At 44.4% G+C, this 21,314-nt stretch overlaps 1 protein-coding gene and 1 long non-coding RNA gene across 2 annotated transcripts in view; both read right to left on the bottom strand.

Annotated features, from left to right (window-relative positions):
• Nucleotides 1–308: 308 nt before the first annotated feature.
• On the bottom strand, nt 309–3,616 carry LOC141381767 (uncharacterized). Its single transcript, XR_012402420.1, has 2 exons — nt 1,830–3,616; nt 309–1,052 (listed from the first exon to the last, which is right to left on the bottom strand). It is a non-coding gene; the product is annotated as an uncharacterized lncRNA (long non-coding RNA).
• Nucleotides 3,617–5,760: 2,144 nt separating this feature from the next.
• LOC137491562 (uncharacterized) overlaps nt 5,761–21,314 on the bottom strand; it is an 80,565-nt gene continuing 65,011 nt past the window's right edge. Inside the window, exons 11-13 of the mRNA XM_073947279.1 lie at nt 19,400–19,573; nt 9,011–9,057; nt 5,761–8,208 (exon numbers count right to left, since the gene is read on the bottom strand). Of these exons, the coding sequence (XP_073803380.1) occupies nt 7,670–8,208; nt 9,011–9,057; nt 19,400–19,573 (760 nt within the window). The 3' untranslated portion in view covers nt 5,761–7,669. The remainder of the gene's footprint in view (nt 8,209–9,010; nt 9,058–19,399; nt 19,574–21,314) is intronic.

Here is a 21,314-nt window from a genome sequence, read left to right as displayed (position 1 = left end):
GAAATAGTCAAAGGACGTTTATTACAAACTAAAGCAAAACTTGAGAATATTTTAATGACTTTATAAATATTTACGCTCCTACAAAAGCAGATGAAAGAATAGATTTCTCCAATGCTTTTAGTGCTGTCCTTAAAGATATCAAATCAGAAGAGTTTTTCATTTGAACAGCACAGAGAATGAGAAGAGAGATCCAAATCACTCAGAAACACATCCTGCTTCACTAAAAGTGCTTCCACAATGAGTAAGAGTGTTTGATTTATGCGATGTGTGGAGGAATGATCATCATGAAAATAGACAGCACACTTGGGCACATAGTAAGAATCATTTTATTTCAATGGCAAGGCTTGATAGATTTTACATGTTTCATTTTCAAGCAGATTGTGTCAAAGATTGTAAAATAATTCCTGTTGGGTTTTCAGATCACTCTTCTGTTATTTGTACTCTAATTGTTCATTCTGTGAAGATTAGGAGTGCCTATTGGCATTTTCATACGTCCCTTTTAAAAGATGAGACATTTATTGAAATCTTTTCTTTATTTTTGGGAATTTTAAAGAAGGAAAACACCTTTATTCTTCACTGCAGCAATGGTGGGATTGTGGCAATATTCACATTAAACAATTATGCCAAGAAAACACTTTTAATGTCACTAAAGGAGTTCCTGAATCCATGAAGAAATTAGAGGATGAACTAACAGATCTGTTTAACACAACAGCAGCTACAAGCAGTGATCAATCTGAAACCCGGAAATCAAACAGAGATTTGCTGGCTGATCTTTGAGGAGTGAAAGCACAAGGAGCATTCATTCATTCAGGTTTAATAAACATTACACAAATGGATGCTCCTTCTAAGCTGTTTTAGTCTAGAACAGAAAAATGGCCAAAGTGGAATTATTCATTCACTAAAAAATAATGCAGGAGAGAAACTTTATAATCCAGTGAAATGCGTAAACATGCAGTTAACTTTAATTCAGAATTATACAGATCATATAGAAGTTAAAGATCTCCCAAACACTGATGAAGACTCTAATGCCATGCTTGAGCTCTCATTAGCCCCTTTCACACAGTGATACCGGTAAATATCTGGAAAATTTCCGGAACGACTTTACCGGTATATTTAAAAAAGCGCTGTTCACACAGGCGAGGACGTTACGGAAATTTTCCGGAAAAGAGCATTCACACATCCATTCCAAAATACCGGTAAATTCTGACATCATTCACCACAAATGAGCTTTAAACGGCTGCGCTTGTGTTTGTAAACATTTGACTAAATTACAAACTCTGTGGATGATCAATATTGTGAACAACTTTCGCAGGATCACTTTCGCATGTCGAAATGTTCATAATATGTGCGTGTGCTGGCGCTCACAGGCTGTTTCATGGGCACACGCAAAGCTTGAAGGTAAACAAACAACGGCTTATCATAAGCATCTCATCGATGATTATTTACACAGTTGGCATTAAGAAGAACATATAAACGTGATCTGACTAACTTCTAGCAGCTAAATGTGTCTGGAAAAATATTCAAAGGCTTTTATTCTCACAAACCGCGCGGACGTGAATGCGTCTGACTGTTGTGATTGGCTAAAGCGGACGTCTCACGTCAGCACGTTCTAGACGTGCACGCGCTTATTACGGCAATCTTCCTTCTGCATTCACACAGCGCAGCATTCCGGCAAATTGCCGGTAATCTTACAACTTCTCTTTCCGGAAAATAGCCAGAACGAATTTACCGGTATTTTCAAAAAGGACCTGTTCACACATACAACCTTTCCGGAAAATTGCCGGCAATTTTCCGGGAAGGTCCGTATGTGTGAAAGGGGCTATTGTTACAGAATGAATTATACACAGCGGTAATGAGTATGGGAAGTGGAAAGACTCCAGCTATTGATGAATCCCAGTAGATTTCTGTAAATCTTTGTGGTCTGTGATAGGTGATGATGTTCTTTTGGTTCTTGATGACAGTTTGAATAAAGGTTTACTCCCATCAAGCTGCAGAAGAGCTGTAATTACTGTTACCAATAAAGGAGACTTGCAAAGAAGAAGCAACTGGAGACCAGCATCACTTTACTGCACCCATTATAAAATACTGTCAAAGGCATCAGCTACACGATTGAGTAAGGTAATAGGTCAAGTAATACACCAAGATCAACATTATTGTATAGCGAATTAATCAAGTTTTTGACAATATTTATTTGGTTAGAGATGTTTTAGAAGTAATTGGGTATTAAGTGTGGACTGATCTCTTTAGAGCAAGAGAAAACGTTTGACCGTATACAACATGAATATTTAATAAAGCTTTTAGAAATGTTTGGTTTGAGCCCAGCTTCTGTAAATATGATCAATGTTTTGTACAGAGACATTCAAAGTGTATTAAAAGTCAACGGTGGTCTGAGCGCTGCTTTTACAGTACAGAGAGGAGTTAGACAGGGATGTGCTGTGTCGGGGATGTTGTACACACTGCCTATCCAACCTGTGCTGAATAAACTAAGCTCTGAGATAAAGGGTGTGTGTGTTCCTCATTGTGACGTTTCTCTGCATCTTTCTGCTTATGCTGATGATGTTGTTGTTTCATATTGAGTGCGGAAGATATTCAGAAACTGGATTTTATTGTAAGTGATTTTCAGAAGATATCCTCTGCTAAAGTCAACTGGGGAAAGAGTGAAGCCCTGCTTGTGGGTAGCTGGAGCGGTGTCCCTCCCAAGTTACCTGGAGGTTTGACATGGAAGAAAGGAGGCTTGAAATACCTCTGGTGAAGATGACTGTGTTCAGAAGAACTGGAGTGGCACGCTTGAGAATATACAAGGACTTCTACAACAATGGAAATGGTTACTTCCCCAGTTATCGTATAGAGGCCGCACACTTATAGTTAACAGCTTGCTGGATCCTCTATATGGCACAAGCTGGCGTGTGGAGACCTCCCTATTGGTTTACTACCGAATCTTCAAAGAGAGATGGTCAATTTGTTCTGGGACAACCTACATTGGATCCCTCAAAGTGTTCTCTTCTCACCAAGAGATGAAGGAGGTCAAGGCTTGGTTGATCTTGTGAGTAGAGGAGCAGCGTATAGACTGCAGGTCATCCAGAGACTATTGTTTGGGCCCAAGAGTCTTGAAGAGCCGGTGGTTTTTGTCAGGAGATGAAACTCCAGGATTGATGGACATATTAGTATCCAAAACAATGCCACGATTGAGAGACAATGTTGACAAAGCAGGCACTGGACTGAGTGAATCTTGCTAAATGTATGGGAATAGGATCAGTAAGGTTTGCACAGGAACTCTTAGATGAACTGAGTGTGATGTTGAATGAAAAACACTGCTGGAGAGTTCTAGTCGGGATCTTTTTATCCCAGATGACGAGGAGTTTTCCCTGATATCAGAATTGAAGCTGTTGTTGGAGATGTTGGGGATAATAGTCCATCGCTGTGTTTTAATGAAGTGCTGATGTTAGTTCAGCCGAAGGTGAAATATTTGACAGAGATATTGTGGAAATAAATAACAAGCACATTTTAAAAGACAGAACTGACACGGTATAGAGAAACACACTGGCAGTAGAAGAAGTCATGAAAGCAGAATGGAGAATGATCTATAAAGCAGCATTGATGAGAAGAGGAGGACACTTGCAGTGGAGAATATTACATGCTGCTGTAGCTGTGAACACAAATGAGCCCTAATATCAGTGAGACGTGTCCATTTTGTCCAGAGAGAGAAACTATTGTTCATTGTTTTATAGAGTGTACGAGACTTTCTCCACTGTTTAATATCCTGAACGCTTTATTTTCACCAATGCCTCATTTCTGTCCAAAACAGGTTTTTATTTGTGGTTTTCAGTAAAGCAAATGCAGAAATACAAATGTCCACTAATTCATTTCTTATTGGCCAAGCAAATGAGCAATCTGTGTTTCTAGGAGAAATGAAATCAACAAAGAAATGGACAAAACACTGCATCTATTATTAAACACAGGAGTACATCTAGAAGTGTTGTGGATTTAATGACTGTAACTTGACAAATGCAGTAACTGTTGTTGAGTGTGAATGGTGTTGTGATGCTGGACTGTGTTCTGTCATCAATCAAGAATTGCTTTATAAATGATCTGATGTCAATAATAACACATGTGGAAATGAGATGAACAATCACTCAATAACTGCAACTAAATTCAAAATCAAATTTCTCTCACTCACACATGCACACACACACAAACGTGTACACAGTAATACACACACACACACACACGTAATATACACACAAACACACACACACACACACACACAAAGAGAGAGACATATACAGACACACCCACACACAGACACTCTCTCTCTCACAAACACACACACACACAGAGTGAGACAAAGATACACATGCATACACAAACACACACACTCTCACTCTCTCTCTCTCTCACACACACACACACACACACACAGCATTGAACACATGCGCATGCACACACACAGTAGTGAACACATGCGCACTCACACAAACACATACACACAGTAGTGAACACGTGCGCAGACACACGCAGTAATGAACATGCACACACACTCACATGAACATACACTCACTCACTCACACACACACACACACACACACACACACACACACACACACACTTTCTCTTTCTCTCTCTCACACACACAGCAAATTCATTGGTGTTAAATTTCTAGTGTTGTGGTAATTCAGAGTAAAGTGTTAAAATTCTAGAGTTAGATAAAGGTAAAATAACCCTCTCGGCGTTAGAAGCTGATTTGCCTCCTTGTCACACAGAGTAACATGTATCTACCTTTGTAGAAAACCCTTGTATTTGAGAAACTAATCAGTGTCTGATCTCGCCCTACACCCTCATTCACCTGGCCCTTAAATTAGTCAATTAGTTTAGTCCACTAGACAGAGTGAATGACCACAAATAAGTGAATTCAGACACCTGCTGTTGAACACCTGCTGTTAACAAGCACAATCACTGAAGGAATAAGAAATTGAAGGAAGAAATAAAACTACAGACACAGCCTCACATCAAAACCAACTGAATTAAAACAGAGGATTAAACAACTCCATTAAATAACAGCATTAGCAGCTTCACTGACTACAGTTTGACTTCATTTCTGTAAGAATATTTGACAATGAACAGAGGTTTAGATTTGTTTATTAAAAATATTTCATTTGACCTCACCATCATGGAGATCAGAGGCTGCTTATTTGAACTCTTGAAGCTTTACTCTTATATACTTATGTTACTCAGACTGTTATAGCTGTGTTTCTAAAACTCATCAGCTATAGCAAGAAAGGTCGAGAGAAACTCTACTGTTAATGCTTAATTGTTCTAGATGTAATTTCAGGTGTTTAATAAGTTGATTCATAAAATATGCAAATATAGTTATATTAAAACTGCATGGGACAATACTACTGGTTTACTGCAGTCTGCTGCTCTTCATAGAACATTCAACAAACAATTAGGATGCAATTAATAATTAGACTGTCATGCACTAAACATTCAAGCTCCAGTTTGCTCATATGACACACAGACATCAAGAATCAGGATATGAACCTCAACTGTGGTTGCTAAAAAAAAAAGCTGCATAGTTCATGCCGCAATGCATGCTGGGTGCCAGCATAGTACAAAGCTCCCAGCATGCATTGCAGCATGAATAAATTATGCAGCTTTATGTTCTTACAATCTCTTTCTTTTACTTTATTTTGTGTTGTTTTTGGGAGGTGATGTTTCAGTAGAGTGTTTTTTTACTTGATTTTTATTTATTTTTTTGTCACCATTATTGAGATTCAAAGACTAATTATTGATGTCTGTGTGTTTTTAAGTTCTGCCATAGATCAAACATTCTTATTGTAAATGGTGTTTTTAAACCTCTTATAAAGTCATTAATTATTGGAGCTTCTGTGGTTTTTTTAAATATATTTTATTCATTCCTCACACATAATTAATATAATACTGAATTAGAAAACAAGCAGGCAAGGAAGGCTATGTTATCATAAATAATCTCTTCAGACTGACACTTTAATTTTTCTTTTGGCTTTCCATGCTATATGTATAAATAGTGTGATTAACACTATCTATAGCAGCCAAAATAAAAGACATTTATAGTAAGAAGTTGAAGAGCCGGACTAAAGCAGACTCTGTCCTCCATCATGGTGACTTCAAATGAACAACAGAAATTTCATTAAGAGCTTTTGTTCACATGACAGAAATAAAGTCAAAGGTCAGTAATAGGTGAAGCTCCATGATGAGTTGTTTAATGTGATGAGTTTTTTTTTTTTTAAAGATGTTAAAAAAATAAAAATAAAAAATTGTGTAATTTGTTTTATTTTTATTAATTATTATTTTATTTAGAGTTTTTTTTTCTCAGTTGATTTCATCTTTGGTTTTGGCTTGTGTTTTTCTGTCCTTCAGTGATTCTGCTTGTTAACAGTTGTTCATCAACAATTCTCAATCCTCCTTTAATTAGACACTTAATTGTCTCATTAACTTCATCACTGTCTGAGTGTTCAGCCCTCTGTAGTGAGGACACTAGTTAGGATTTTGCTGTGGAATTTAAGGCTTACGTGTGTTTGAATGAAAAATACAGACTATGGCATTTGTTTTTAACAGAAATATTCTGGAAACTGAATTTACGAATGTAAAATGTTGAAAACAGCAGATTACTGGCAACCACTGCTGCCAGTATTTTGACATACATTTAACAGATATTTTACACAATAAGAGTTTGCTAATTAACACTCTGGGTGTTAAAAATTTTAACACTTTCAAAAATGTTATTTTAACACTTATAGTGGTTCCCATATAAACACTGAGGGAGTGTTAATTTTAACTCTAAGGTAGTTAAATCTACCAAATCTAAAATTTGCAGTGTGAGTTCGATAAAAAATACAGACTGTTGAATGTGCTTTTAACAGAAATATTCTGTAAACTGAATTTATGAATGTTAAAAACAGCAGATTACTGGCAACCACAGCTGCTGGTATTTTTACGTAAAATCTAAAAATGAAAACAAAGAAAGAAAAACAGCTAAACAGGTTTTTGTGTCACCATTGTGGAGGATAATAGCGTCTCTGTTCAAGTCCAAGATGAACTGAGAATATTTGATGTTATGCTGCATCTTCTTTTGTTTAAAGGTAACTGTGTAGTTACTAATGCTGTCAAAATCTGTTTGCTAATTGCAATCACACATGAAAACATTATTGCATCTAAAGACTTTACATTTTTTTCTACCAAGCTATAATTTTGTAAACTGAACAATGTATTAGTTCATAAAATATGGTTATTTTTGTAAATTTATACAGTTCTATAAAACTTCCATGTTTTTCACAGAAAGATTCTGGCAACCACAGCTGCTGGTATTTTTTCGGAAATTTAACAGATATTTTACACAATAAGAGTTTGCTAATTAACACTCTCTTGGTGTTGACAATGTTAACACTTTCAAAAGTGTTATTTTTAACACTTATAGTGGTTCCCATATAAACTCTGAGGGAGTGTTAATTTTAACTCTAAGGTAGTTAAATCTACTATCTAAAATTTGCTGTGCACACACACACACACGTGGACACACACTGTCGCGCACACACACACACACACACATACACACACACAGAAGAAACTCCAGATCATCTCACTGCTGCTGACTGCTCCTGCAGAGAATTCTGGGTAAATCTCTTGTCAGTCTTCAGCTCAGTTTCACTGATGATCCAGAATAAATATCAAACCCAAACCCAAACCCAGGGCAGAGCGGCTCAGTGAATGTGGTCTGGACTGAGTGGATGAGGCTCATTGTGTCTCTATAGATGTTGTAGAAGATCAGAGTTCCTGCACTGTGATCCACAAACACTCCTATTCTCCTGCTGAGCGGCTTCACTGGGAGATCAGTGTGTGTGTGATTGTGACTGAATGAGAAACTGGAGAGAAAGCAGATCAAACTCCAGGACTGAGCATTACGTCCAAACACACACTCATCACCATCTCCCTTCCTCCTGATGCTCTTATATGACACTGATATACACACACTATAATCTCCACTGCAGTCAATCTCCCAGTAACAGCGTCCACACACACTCTCTCTGCACAACACCTGAGGCCACACATCAAATCTGTCTGGATGATCAGGATACGGCTGTTTCTCTAACACACGCTTCACCTCTCTGTTCTCCTCAGACAGAATGAGTTGAGTGTGTGCTGTGTTTGGATCCAGAGTGAGGAAACAGACATCTGAACACAAGAACACACACATTTATAACGACAGCTGTGTGTGTGTGTGTGTGTGTGTGTGTGTGTGTGTGTGTGTGTGTGTGAGAGAAAGAGAGTGTGTGTGTGTGTTAGATTGTGTGTGCACATGCGTGTGTTCACTGCTTTTTGCGCATGTGTTTGTGTGTGAGAGTGTGTGTGTGTGTGTGTGTGAGAGAGAGAGAGAGAGAGAAAGACAGAGTGTGTGTGTCTGTGTGTGTGTGAGAGATAGACTGTTTGTGTGTGTATGTGTGAGAGAGAGATAGACTGTGTGTGTGTTTGTTCATAGCTGTTTGAGTGTGCGTCTGTGTGTGTGTGAGAGAGGTGTGTTTGTGAGTATATCTGTGTGAGAGAGAATGTGTGTGTGTGTGAGTGCATGTGTGTGTGTGTGCGTATGTGTGCATGTGTGTGTGTGTGAGAGAAAGTGTGTACATGTGTGTGTGCGTGAGAGAGAAAGTGCGTACATGTGTGTGTGTGTGTGCGTGTGTGTGTGTGTGAGCGCATGTGTTCATAGCTGTTTGCATGTCTGTCTGTGTGTGTGAGAGAGAGAGAATGTGTGTACATGTGTGTGTGTGTATTCTGTGTGTGTGTGAGAGACATTGTGTGTACATGTGTGTGTGCGTGTGTTTGTGTGAGAGAAAGTGTGTGTGTGTGTGTGTGTGCGTGCGTGTGTGTATGTGTGTGTATGCTTGTGTGTGTGTGTGGTCCTACATTTGCGTGGTCCTGCTGTAATCCTCATGTGTATGTGTGTATGTGTTTGAGAGAGTGTGTGTGTGTGTAGTCCTACATTTGCGTGGTCCTGCTGTAATCCTCGTTTGTCTTCCATGATCCAGACTGTAAACACACACAGATGGAGAGAATGAGCTGTTTAGTTTCCCCCTCAGCTAATAAGCTAAAGCTAGCACTGAGCTGCTCAGCTACACGCTCCAAACTCTTGAGCTAAAACACACAACACTTGTTGGTTGAGCCGGGATGCACAATGAATGTAACACAGTGCGTTCTTTTCCTCTGCTGTTGGTGAAGCGAGCGCAGATACTGCTCATGTTGATGGAGACACCCTGCTGCAACATTCATTTATTAGTGATCACACTTAGCTTTGCCATCGTTCTTCAGCACATGCAGCCTTTGAGCACATGTTGCAGTCCATTTCTAAACTATGTTCAGATTAAAAGGTGCTCCTGACAAAGTTCCTGACAGATTAGCAAGTGAAAAATACACATGTGTGCACAGAGAAGAGGAATCCAGATGTTGATTTTAGAACAAGAGTCTGAACATTAATCCAAGTGTCTGATTCCAGAATCTGAATCCATCTTCCATCCCCAACCCTATTCCTGACCTGATATTGTAGGATTCTTCAGCAGAAATGGAGGAAGAAGTTTCTCTGCTCAGCTCAAATGCTGAAACTGTACAGTGTGTCCCGCTTAAAGAGCCCATATTATGGGTTTTTGAAAATTCCCCTCCATGTAGTGTGTAACACAGCTCTAAGTGAAGTGAAGTATCCAGCTAAGGCTTAAATCTGTTAGTGTACAGTGTTTAAAACTGTTGATACATCTATAAAAGAGTCGACTCATAGTGCTTCAAACGAGTCGCCTTGATACCGATTCATTAGGGCTGTTTCTCAATTCCTAGAACGCAGAGAATGGACTTGCGTTCTTGTAGAGTGCGGTCTTGCCAGGTGTCCTCGGAAGAACGAACTCAGGAGACCGCGAGGGCAGAGAACGCGTCCTTTGAGAAATGGGATGCTGCGTTCTTCCTGATGGTCATGTGACCTTCACGCGTTTTAAATGGAAATTATTTAAACATAACAGCCTTCATACAACGATTTATTGTTTCCCCCTTCTTCAAAATATATACTTTGCATAAAAACATTATAAATATACTCTGCACAATATAAATAAAACAAATTTTAATACGAATTTCATCAACCAAACACCCTTAATGTGTTTATTCCTTTATTAAGATGTTGATGTTAATGTTTACTTACACCGTTTCATTTAGGGAAACTCCTGAGGTAAATAAGTGATATCTCTGAACTTTAATAATAAATCTAAATAAAATGCTGCGCTTCCCACCTCCAGTCGCAATGACTTCTGGGACTTCCAGAGCGAGCTCGCTGCTGAAGTCTGCATTGGTGCGTCCTCGATATCAAGAACACATCCGGGAAGTTTCACGCGTCCTCCGTACTTGCGGTCTTGAGTATTGGAACTGAACTTAGGCAGCTGATGATGACGTTTCACGAGAACACGAGGACGCAAGACCGCTGAAGAACGCATATTGAGAAACAGCCTAGGTGTTTCGCCATGACGTACGAACGAAACCAAGTTATTCACGTGCACGCGCAAACCCGGGAGATTTCAAACCTGAGGCCCGCCCTCTGACGCAGAAACCCAGACACACACACACACACACACACACACACACACACACACACAAACACACGCACACAAACTTGCCGGTCGATTGAAGTCACACTGCAGATGGATATTATATTGAGTCTCTACCCAAAGATGAAACCTCAGGAAGCTACATGCTACAAAGAATACTTCATCTGCGTTTGTTAAAGGAAGGATCAGTAAAGAGTAACTTACTGATGGACGTCAGGATGGGTTTCTTCCATTTCTCAAGTGTAAGTACTTGCGGTTAAAGTTGTTGCCTCGTTGACTCTAGCTTGCAAATGTATTTAGTTGTGATTTGTTACTTGTAACCGAGTGTACTGTATCAGGTTAACTGGCTATATTCTCTTATCGCGTGCAAAGTCACGTTAAAAACGCGACCAAGAGCTCCGTGGTAGAGTTCTGCGTGGTAGAGTTCTGTCCCCGCGCCAGATTTCTGAGGCGCGGGAATAAATTTCTGAATAAATCGCGGGAGCGGTCGGTAACGAGTTTAATTTGGGACGGGAGCGGGCTGTCTAGCAATATCACAGATATTGCTATGCGAATGAGAAAGAGTCTGCCTGGTGCTTGTGTGTGTGTGTTAGTGCGCACGCGCGCGTATGAGAGAGAGAGAGCGAGCGAGAGCGAGCTTTGTGTGCTTGGTGCTGTGTGTGTGTTTATACAGACATCTTGGCTGTCTGGACTGTATAGTTGGGTGATTTTTGGTTGTGTTCTCCCCCGCGCTAGCGGGATCAGGCGCGGCGGGCAGAAAACGGGGCTGGTTCTCAGGCTAAAGCCTGGCGGGTGCGGGCGGAAGCTGGAGCGTTGTCGTCCGGAGGTGTGTGTGTGTGTGTGTGTGTTTTTGTGTGTGTGTGGCAGCTAAAATCCATGCCTACACTATGGAGCGTGTATGAACTGTGATTACTTTTTATATTGCTGATTAGCTATTGGCCATTTCACTCTGACTGAAGGCAGTCGACCAATCGCGACAGACTGTCATCGGTCCAATCAGCGCAAATTAGCTTCGCGCTAAGGAGGGGTTTGGGAACAAATGAATCACTGGACGATTCATACGGGAGTCGCTGGGATAATTAGGTAAATGCAGATTATAAGACCATGAAAGTGTTTTTTGACCTTGCATGCATATAAGACTGTTGTTGGAGACCCTTACAACCAGGATATGACCCTATTTCATGTATAATATGGGCTCTTTAATGTTACTGTAACTGAGCCAATACACTCCAACATTTACAGAGGAGATTCATTTCACACTCAATGATTTGCTCTTCATAGACATGACTGTAATACTCTACAAGTAGGGCTGGGTGATTTTTCAGATTTTTTCGATTAATTCGAATTTACGTTTTAAGACGATTTAATTTTAAATGAAATCGGGAAATCGCGATTTTTAAAAATATATATATTTAATACATTATAATGGCACCAATGCGCTTGGGTTCACTCTCTGTATGAAGCAGGAAGCACACCAGAAGTGCCTCTCAGCGACGCGCCACACAGCACCACGCCATGGATTTTACAACTCTAAACAGGTTTCCCGTTCGGGAGGAACTCCAGCACTATAAGTGGATTTGATGTTCTAAATCCACGTATGGGAGATTCGGTTCAGAAGCTACTTGTCTGAAAGAGTATTGAGCAGGCCAATTAAGAATGAATTGGCAGCGCAAGCCTGCGCAGGTGTACTGCATAGGCTTAATTAACTGAGCATATAAGCACACCTGGCACCAGCAGACGCTATCCTTTTCGCTTCAGAGACTTTTCTGATCGAGCTTCATGAGGGTTCCTCCTGCTGTCTACAGCCACTTCGAGCGAACGAGTGTCTCCCGGTCCAGAGCGAGTCCACGCAGCAGCAGACGGACGAGCTGGGTTTCTCCCTTGCCTGGCGTCCCTTTGGGTCCGGTCCTCCAAGAGCAGTGCATATTGCTGCAAAGCATCCTAAAAGAGCAACACAGTCGTGCAGCACGTCCTTTTCAGGATGGCGCTCCGACTGTGCGTTTCTGGTTGCGGGGGTTTCCTGGCTCCGGATGATGGGCACGATCACTGCATTACATGTTTGGGGGTCCAGCATGTTAATGTGGTGCTCGGGGGCGGTTCATGTCGTCACTGCGATGCCATGACCGTTGCGCAGTTGAGATCGCGGTTAGCTTTCGTAAGAGAGCGAGCCACCCCAGTCGCCCCCTGCTCTGCAGCGGGCGCTCGAGCAGATCTGAGGGCTCCAGCGAGAGATAATCCGCCGCCCAAGGGCTCGCGGACCTCTTGCTCCTCCAAGCGCTCCATCCAAGCTTCGGGCGCTGGGAGTGATCCGTCTAATCAGATGGTAGCTCTCACGCTCGCTGACACCGGAGATCAGATGTCCTCCGCGGCATCGGAGGGTGGGCTTTCATTGTCCGACGATGATCCGGACCCGCTCGCCCCCTTCGGGCAGGTGAGCGCTGTCAAAACGGATACTGAAACGGACGTGTCAGCCGTGCTTTCCCGGGCTGCTTCGGCCGTGGGTTGGAGATGGTTTATCCCCCAGCCGACTAGAGGGGCGTTCCCTTCTTCCCGGCAACGCACAGTAGGCTCACGCGGTCTTAAAGAGAAACTTTTTTCTGCTCGTGCTGCGTGTCCCTCCACCCTCACCACTCTTGGTGGTGGAGCGGCCAGGGGGTATGTGGCGATTCCTCAGGTTGAGTGTGCGATGGCGGTTAATCCGCGCAGCGCCTCTTCTTGGCGGGGTCTGCCTCGTCTCCCATCCAAAGCCTGTGAGTTTTCGGCTCCCTCGGAGCTAGAGCTTACAAAGCTACGGACCAGGCTGCATCCGCCTTGCATCCGATAGCCACCGACCAGCGCTACCAAGCGCAGGCGCTGGCCGAGCTGCACGAGGGTGGGTCCAACCCAGGCTTATGAGCTTCGCACCGCAGCCGACTAAGCTCTTCGGACTACTAAGTCCGCTGCGTGTGCTTTGGGGAGGACGATGTCCACACTAGTGGTCCAGGAGCCCCACCTCAAACAAAACTTGGTTGATATGCGCGAAGTTGACAAAGTCCGCTTTCTTGACTCTCCCATATCCCAAGCTGGTCGGCGACACAGTCTGCGAATTCACCCAGGAATTCGAGGCAGTGAGAGAGCAGTCCGATGGGGGATGTCTAATCGGCGGCCCCGTAAGCCCGCTCCGCCCGCCGTGCCATCCATACCTGCTCCTCGCCGAAGGCTCCTGCCTACAAGAGCTGCACCGCCCCCGCACTCGCCTCTGGTGAAGCGAGCGCGTCGAGCACCTCGGAAGCAGGCAACTCCCCCTGCCCAGAACGCCGCTAAGTCCGGCAACGGACCGCGAAGCGTTCCTGGGACAGGTCATCTGGAGAGGAGGGAACTTGCTCTTTCCCCGCTGGAGGGCGGGGCGCCATTTCCAACGGCACCTTTTACTGCCATGAAATGAAAGGGCACTTTTCCACTTCCCTGGAGGTGACAGCCCGAAATCTGCCAGTTTGAGCTCAGCTCTCTAGCTCGTAGGTTCGGTGCACTCCGCCAGTGGCTCACGGGCACTGCAGGCCCTGCCAGCCTGGGACGCGCCGCCTCTCAGCTCGCAAGGTCTGCATGCTCCGCCAGCGGCTCACGGGCGCTGGGGGGACGGTCTTCCTTCTCCCAGCCCCCAAGCTCCCCTCCGGAGTCAGGGTGCAGAGCCAGAGCGAATCGCTCTCCTTCAGCTCTTCTGTGGGACCCTCGCGCTCCCCGGATTAGCACACCCGCTCTGCGCTGCCCCTCCGCGGGTACGTCAACGATTGCTGCGATGACGTCATTAGCGGGGGCTCTGCCTGCCTGGTTAGCGCAGGCCAGCCCCTCGCGGTGGCTCATACGCGTGATCAGACTCGGCTACGAACTGCAGTTTTCGAACGGCCTCAAAAGTTCACGGGCGTGTATTCACCAGGGTTAATCCCCTATCCGCCCCTGTCTTGCGAGAGGAGATTGCTGCCCTCCTGGCGAAGGGTGCAATCGAGCTGGTACCTCCAGCCGAGATGGAGAGCGGGTTTTACAGCCCGTATTTCATCGTACCCAAAAAGAGCGGTGGGTCACGGCCAATCCTAGATCTGCGAGTTTTGAATCGCTGCCTTCACAAGCTGTCGTTCAGAATGCTTACGCAGAAGCGCGTCCTCTGATGCGTCCGCCCTCAGGATTGGTTTGCAGCCATAGACCTGAAGGACGCGTATTTTCATGTCTCCATTTTTCATGCCACCGTCAGTTCTGCGGTTTGCGTTCGAAGGTCGAGCATGGCAGTACAAGGTCCTCCCCTTCGGGCTCTCTCTGTCTCCGCGGGTCTTCACCAAACTCGCGGAGGGTGCCCTAGCGCCCCTTTGGCTCGCAGGCATCCGCGTACTCAATTGTCTCGACGATTGGCTGATTTTAGCCCACTCTCGGGAGTAACTGACTGCGCACAGAGACGAGGTGCTCCGGCATCTTCGCCGATTGGGGTTGCAGGTCAACTAGGAAAAGAGCAAACTCGCCCCGGAGCAGAGGATCTCTTTTCTCGGAATGGAGCTAGACTCGGTCACCATTGTAGCGCGCCTCTCCGGAGAGCACGCTCGCCTGCTGCTGAACTGTATAAGGGAGCTCGACAGTATATGGCTTCCGCTGCGGCTGCCACACCGCTCGGATTGCTCCATATGAGACCACTTCAGCACTGGATTTAAGATCGAGTTCCGAGACGCGCATGGCATGCGGGCACACCGAGTCTCTGTTACTGCGCTGTGTTGCCGCACCCTCAGCCCCTGGAACAACCCCTCGTTCCTGCAGGCCGGTGTGTCTCTGGGACAGGCGTCCAGTCATGTTGATGTTTTGACAGATGCATCCAGCACAGGCTGGGGAGCCATGTGTCGCGGGCATGCAGCTGCGGGCCTGTGGGTAGGTGCTCAGCTGCATTGGCATATCAATCGCCTAGAGCTGTTGGCAGTGTTTCTTGCTCTCCGCCGTTTTTCTCCGGTGCTGGAGCAGCAACACGTGCTGGTCAGGACGGACAGTACGGCGGCGGAGGCGTATATCAACCACATGGGGGGTATGCGCTCTCGCCGCATGTCTCAGCTCGCCCGCCGTCTGCTCCTCTGGAGTCACCCGCGGCTGAAGTCGCTGCGCGCCATTCACATCCCAGGTATGCTCAACCGTGCAGCCGATGTGCTCTCACGGCAGCAGATTCACTCTGGAGAATGGAGACTCCACCCCGAGTCTGTCCAGCTGATATGGGCGCGATTCGGGGAGGCCCAGATCGATCTGTTGCTCTCTCTGCACGAATGCACTGGCCCACAGCTGGCCTTGGGGCATACGCAAGTATGCGTTTCCCCCAGTGAGCCTGATCGCGCAGTTAATGTGCAAGGTCAGGGAGGACGAGGAACAGGTTCTGTTAGTTGCGCTCCTCTGGCCCAACCGGACCTGGATATCAGAGCTCTCCCTCCTCGCGACAGCCCTTCCATGGCAGATCCCTTTGAGAGAGGACCTACTTTCTCAGGGACAAGGCACCGTCTGGCACCCTCGTCCCGATCTCTGGAACCTCCACGTGTGGTCCATAGACGCGAGGAAGACTTAGGTAACCTGCCGCCCGAGGTGGTTGATACCATCACTCAGGCTAGAGCCCCCTGTACGAGGGTCGCCTACGCCCTGAAGTGGAGTCTATTCACTGAGTGGTGTGTCTCTCGCAGAGAAGACCCCCGTTCTTGCCAGATCAGTGTTGTGCTCTCTTTCCTTCAAGAGAAGCTGGACAGTAGGCTGTCGCCCTCCACTCTCAAGGTTTACCTTGCCGCCATCTCCTCTCACCATGACGCGGTGGCTGGCGGCACCGTGGGAAAGCATAACCTCATCATCCGGTTCCTCAGAGGCGCTAGGCGAATTAATCCAACTCGCCCCCCTCTCACGCCCTCTTGGGATCTCGCCCTCGTTCTCACGAGCCTGCGATTTGATCCCTTCGAGCCACTCGATACAGTATCTTTAAGATTTCTGTCCCTGAAGACAGCTCTGCTGGTCGCGTTGGCCTCCATTAAGAGGGTCGGGGACCTGGAGGCATTTTCGGTCAGTGACTCGTGCCTGGAATTCGGGCTGGAATTTTCTCACGTTATCCTGAGACCCCGCCCGGGTTATGTGCCCAAAGTTCCTACCACTCCCTTTAGAGATCAGGTAGTAACCCAGCAAGTGCTGCCCCCGGAGAAGGCAGACCCAGCCCTGTCCTTACTTTGTCCAATTCGCGCTCTGCGCATTTATGTGGACCGTACTCAGAACTTTAGATCTTCTGAGCAGCTCTTTGTCTGTTATGGCGGACGGCAGCAGGGAAGTGCCGTGTCTAAACAACGTTTATCCCACTGGATTGTGGAGGCCATTTCATGTGCTTATTTGAGCAGAGGTCAGCCGCGCCCTCCGGGAGTGCGTGCGCACTCCACTCGGAGTGTTGCATCCTCTTGGGCGTGTGCGCGCGGCGCTTCTTTAACAGACATTTGTAGAGCTGCGGGCTGGGCGACACCCAACACATTTGCAAGATTTTATAATCTGCGAGTGTAGCCGGTTTCCTCAAGGGTGTTAGGGACCTTTGGTGATTGAGGAAACAACAAGGTAGGTGTTGTACACGCTTGCGGTGCCTTTTTTTCCCTAACACGGAGAGATGTGCACCCTCCTGTCTGTCAGTAAAGTTCCCAATTCGGTGAGCCCTGCAGATTCCTCCGAGGCCCCCAGCACTGACTCAGCGGAGGAGTCACTTGCTGGCCCACTACGTTGTAGGTCTGCCCGCTGGTCAGCCCGCGTCTTGGGTATAGGTGCCTGCTATGGCCGATCCCCGCTGGTGATCCTCATATGCTTTTCTGCCACGGTTAAGTTCCCCCCCCCTGGGTGGACCCGTGCTTTCCCTATCTAATAACCACCTTCTTATGCGCACTCCCCCTTCTCAGGGTTAGTCCATATGTAATTCCATTTGTCTCCCTACTGGGATGGCACGCTTCCCAACGTACTGTCGTATAATCCCAGAATTATCTAGACGCTAGCGACTCCCAAAAAAATATACCTATTCCGTAAAACTTCTTTTGAAGTGGGATAAGTTAGGGCCAAGGGCACGTTGGAGGACCGCGCCTCTCATGATCTGGGTGCGTCACGCTTGCCTGACCACTCTCTCATGATTGGTGTTGGTAAGGTGCAGTCATTATGGCGCTTTCAATGGGCTCCCATACGTGGATTTAGAACATCAAATCCACTTATAGTGCTGGAGTTCCCCCCGAAGGGGAACGTTCGAGGTTACTAAAGTAACCCCTCGGGGAACGAAAGCACTATACTCCGTCGCCATAATGACTGTCCCTTAGCTGTTAAAAGTCTCTTCAGCTTAAAAAGGATAGCGTCTGCTAGCGCCAGGTGTGCTTATATGCTCAGTTAATTAAGCCTATGCAGTACACCTGCGCAGGCTTGCGCTGCCAATTCATTCTTAATTGGCCCGTTCAATACTCTTTCAGACGAGTAGCTTCTGAACCGAATCTCCCATACGTGGATTTAGAACATCAAATCCACTTATAGTGCTGGAGTTCCCCTCCTCGGGGAACGAAGGGTTACTTTAGTAACCTCGAACGTTCTATGCACACACCGGTGCCGCCCAGCCACGATTCACAAAGCAGTTCTCATTTCAGCCGGCCCACAGAGCGCCATCTGATTAGTTTCATGTTAAATATCATGTGAATGTGCGTTTTTCATGTGATAGTTTAAACTTTCATGTCCGCGCCGTGTCGCGGCGCTTCTGGTGTGCGACCTGATTGACTGCCTGTTAAAGCGTGGAGTCATGTAGGATTTTACTTGTTGCACGTCTGTGTGGATTGTCAAGACATATTCCCTCATCAAGTCGATAAACTCGATCTCAACATGTATGATGGACGTAAAAGCCTGCCATGAGAAAAACCACGCCGATCTTTTGGTTTGAACACGAGCAGTGGTGATTGACTGTAGCAGTGAAAATGAAAGTACCCGCCCCCATGACGTCATTTAGCAGACTTAGTTGAAAACTAGACAGATCAGGCAGCATAATACAGAGAGTGGAGCAAAGCGCATCAAATGATCGGTATTTAAAAGTGGAAAAAAAGAAAAATAGATTAAATATATTATTTTATATTAGACACACATCTGGTGCTTGTATTTGCTCCTGCTATACGTCCACAACTTCACACATTGGATTAAATTACGCTTTACAGTTTCCATGTTCAGTCCTTTTCTTCCACTGTACTTTTTTAAGAAAAAGGCAGCAGCATTACAACCTGTCATTCAATCAGAAGACAAAGTCAAAACCGAGCTGACAGCCAATCTTTCCTAGGCTCAGCAAAACTAGCAAAAATCCCTCTGTATTCCTGCAAGTGCAATATTTACACAAATATTTCTTATTCAAATCTTCAGCAACGCTATTTAACTCGTAAATTTGTTTTACATTTATTTACACCTTGACCGATTTTTGTATGACATGGCCATTAAAAATACAAAATATGGTTCCTTAACCAGATGGTTTTTCAAGTTACTTATAAAGAGAGTGTTACTTTAGTCATGTTGTTGTAATGTTTTGAGAAGACTAGTAACACAATTAAAAAAAAAAAATCAAAATCGAAATCATGAATCGGTCAAACTTTATAAAAAAAACCTAGATTTTTTTTTTTTTGCTAAATCGCCCAGCTCTATCTACAAGCTGTATCTTCTGTCTGTCCTCACCCCATAACCCTCACAGAAAACTGAAGCTGATCACAAAAGAGCTTTCTAGTGTCTTTTTAAAGCCATTCAGTGTAAAAGCACAAGGCCAGTGCTGCTCCACATACTTGAGTTTGTCCAGTGTGTAGTTTGGATCCTCCAGTTGTTCAGAGAGCAGCTTGACTCCTGAATCTCCTGGATGATTGTAGCTCAGATCCAGCTCTCTCAGGTGTGAGGGGTTTGAAGTCAGAGCTGAAGACAGAAAACCACAGCCTTCCTCTGTCACCATACAGCCAGACAATCTACAAACACAGCAATAGTCCACATCACACAGTTGGACAATCACACATCTCTTTGTGTTGTGAAGATGCTGACTGCTGTTTCTGCTCATGTCAACAGCAGTGATGAACACACACATCCTGATTAGCTCTCCTTATTGATCGAGCCCTCGCATCAGAAAACACACTCACACAAATAATGTAGCATCTTAACATGGTTTTATAGTTGATTTTAAAACATTATAAGTGTGTTTTGTAGATGATCGACACCTAGATGCAGGATTACAGCTGCGTGTAAGATCGTAAGACATTTACTCAAATGTTACAGAGGTCTGAAATGTGTAATCAGGAGTAGGGCTGGGTGTAACTGCCCATGATTTAATGCACTCGCTTTGCTTGCCATAATTGGAGTCACCACAGGAGGGCACTTTAGACTATTAGGATTTAAGTCAGACAAAGCAGAGTAAGAGCAATAGAGTGGAGGAACTATTATATCAATTTGTATGCAAAAACCCGGAAGCGAGTTAGCATTTTAGCAGTTCCGGTTCCCTCATCCCAAAGTCAATAGGTTTTTTCAATGGGGTTTTAGTAAAATCGCTTAAATAAGGTTCGTGGCAAACACAAACTCAAGTAACTTTCACGTTTTGTTCTATGACATAAAACACATCAGTTAAATCACACTCTTGAATTTTTAAATTGGTTATGCTTCTTTAAAAAGACGGTTGCTATCAAGTTACTAAATGGGACTACAGGCGGTGTCGGAGACATTATACGTCATCAAGCTGATCTGGTCTGGAGCGCAGCCCGCTTGTGTTGGGCAATAAGATTTGTCTGTTATTTAGCTATTTTCATGAATATTATTTTATAGTTTGTAGTATTTTTCTAATTGGGAATTCAGATTGTGTGTAGATAATTCCTTCACTTGTAAAGGCTGTCGAGACAGATTCATTTGTTGATCATTTATTTTAGTGAACAATATTATGAAGATACTGCTTACTAGTGCAGTATGTCTCTTTCCTGCTCTCAGTAATGCAAACGTATGAATAAATGTGTCAAATACATGCATGTTAACTGTCATTTTCACGTGATCAAGTGATTTTTTGTCTTTTTTTCTTTATCTGAACACATTTAACTCTGTCATAACTGCAATATTTACACTCCTCCATAAATGTATAAGAGATGTGACTGTATGAGTTGCTTTTCGCTGTACGTCGTGACACAAAAGGAATATTGAATGTTGCTGTGTCCATGATGGTGGAACTTGCAGGCATTTGATAGACTTGTTCCTCCTCACGCCTCATTTCTGTCGTCTGTAAGGTAAGCAGGCTGTGTGCACGCGAGCGATACACTTATTTAAATATGTCTTATGATAATAATATGCAACGTTAGGCATATTTATACACACCGTTTCAAAACTTTTAGAACAATCGTAAAGCAAAACAGATGTATTTCCCATGTAAAAACGATACAAAAGGCACAAATGTCTATGTCTATTTGCGTATTTATTTGTTTATAATATATAGCGTGGATTATAATATAATAAACAGAGAGATTAACTCTTTGTCATTTCTAAAAATAAGCTTGATAAGTTGTCTGTAGCAGGGTGGGGCTGACGTCACAGGCGAGCGCCCCGAGGGCTCTGTAGTCTGTTAATAGCCTAATGTTAGCTTTTCAAGTCTAGCGTTTGTATTTAAGATCCAAAAGTGCTTAAAGTTGTATTTTCGTGTGAGGATTATCTGACTGGACAAAAAGTGTAAGTGTAATG

This window comes from Danio rerio, chromosome 4 (genome assembly GCF_049306965.1).
Source record: "Danio rerio strain Tuebingen ecotype United States chromosome 4, GRCz12tu, whole genome shotgun sequence".
In the NCBI taxonomy this organism is placed as follows: Eukaryota; Metazoa; Chordata; class Actinopteri; order Cypriniformes; family Danionidae; genus Danio; species Danio rerio.
Note: the sequence above shows the minus strand (reverse complement) of the source record. Positions and strands in the feature narration are given on the sequence as shown.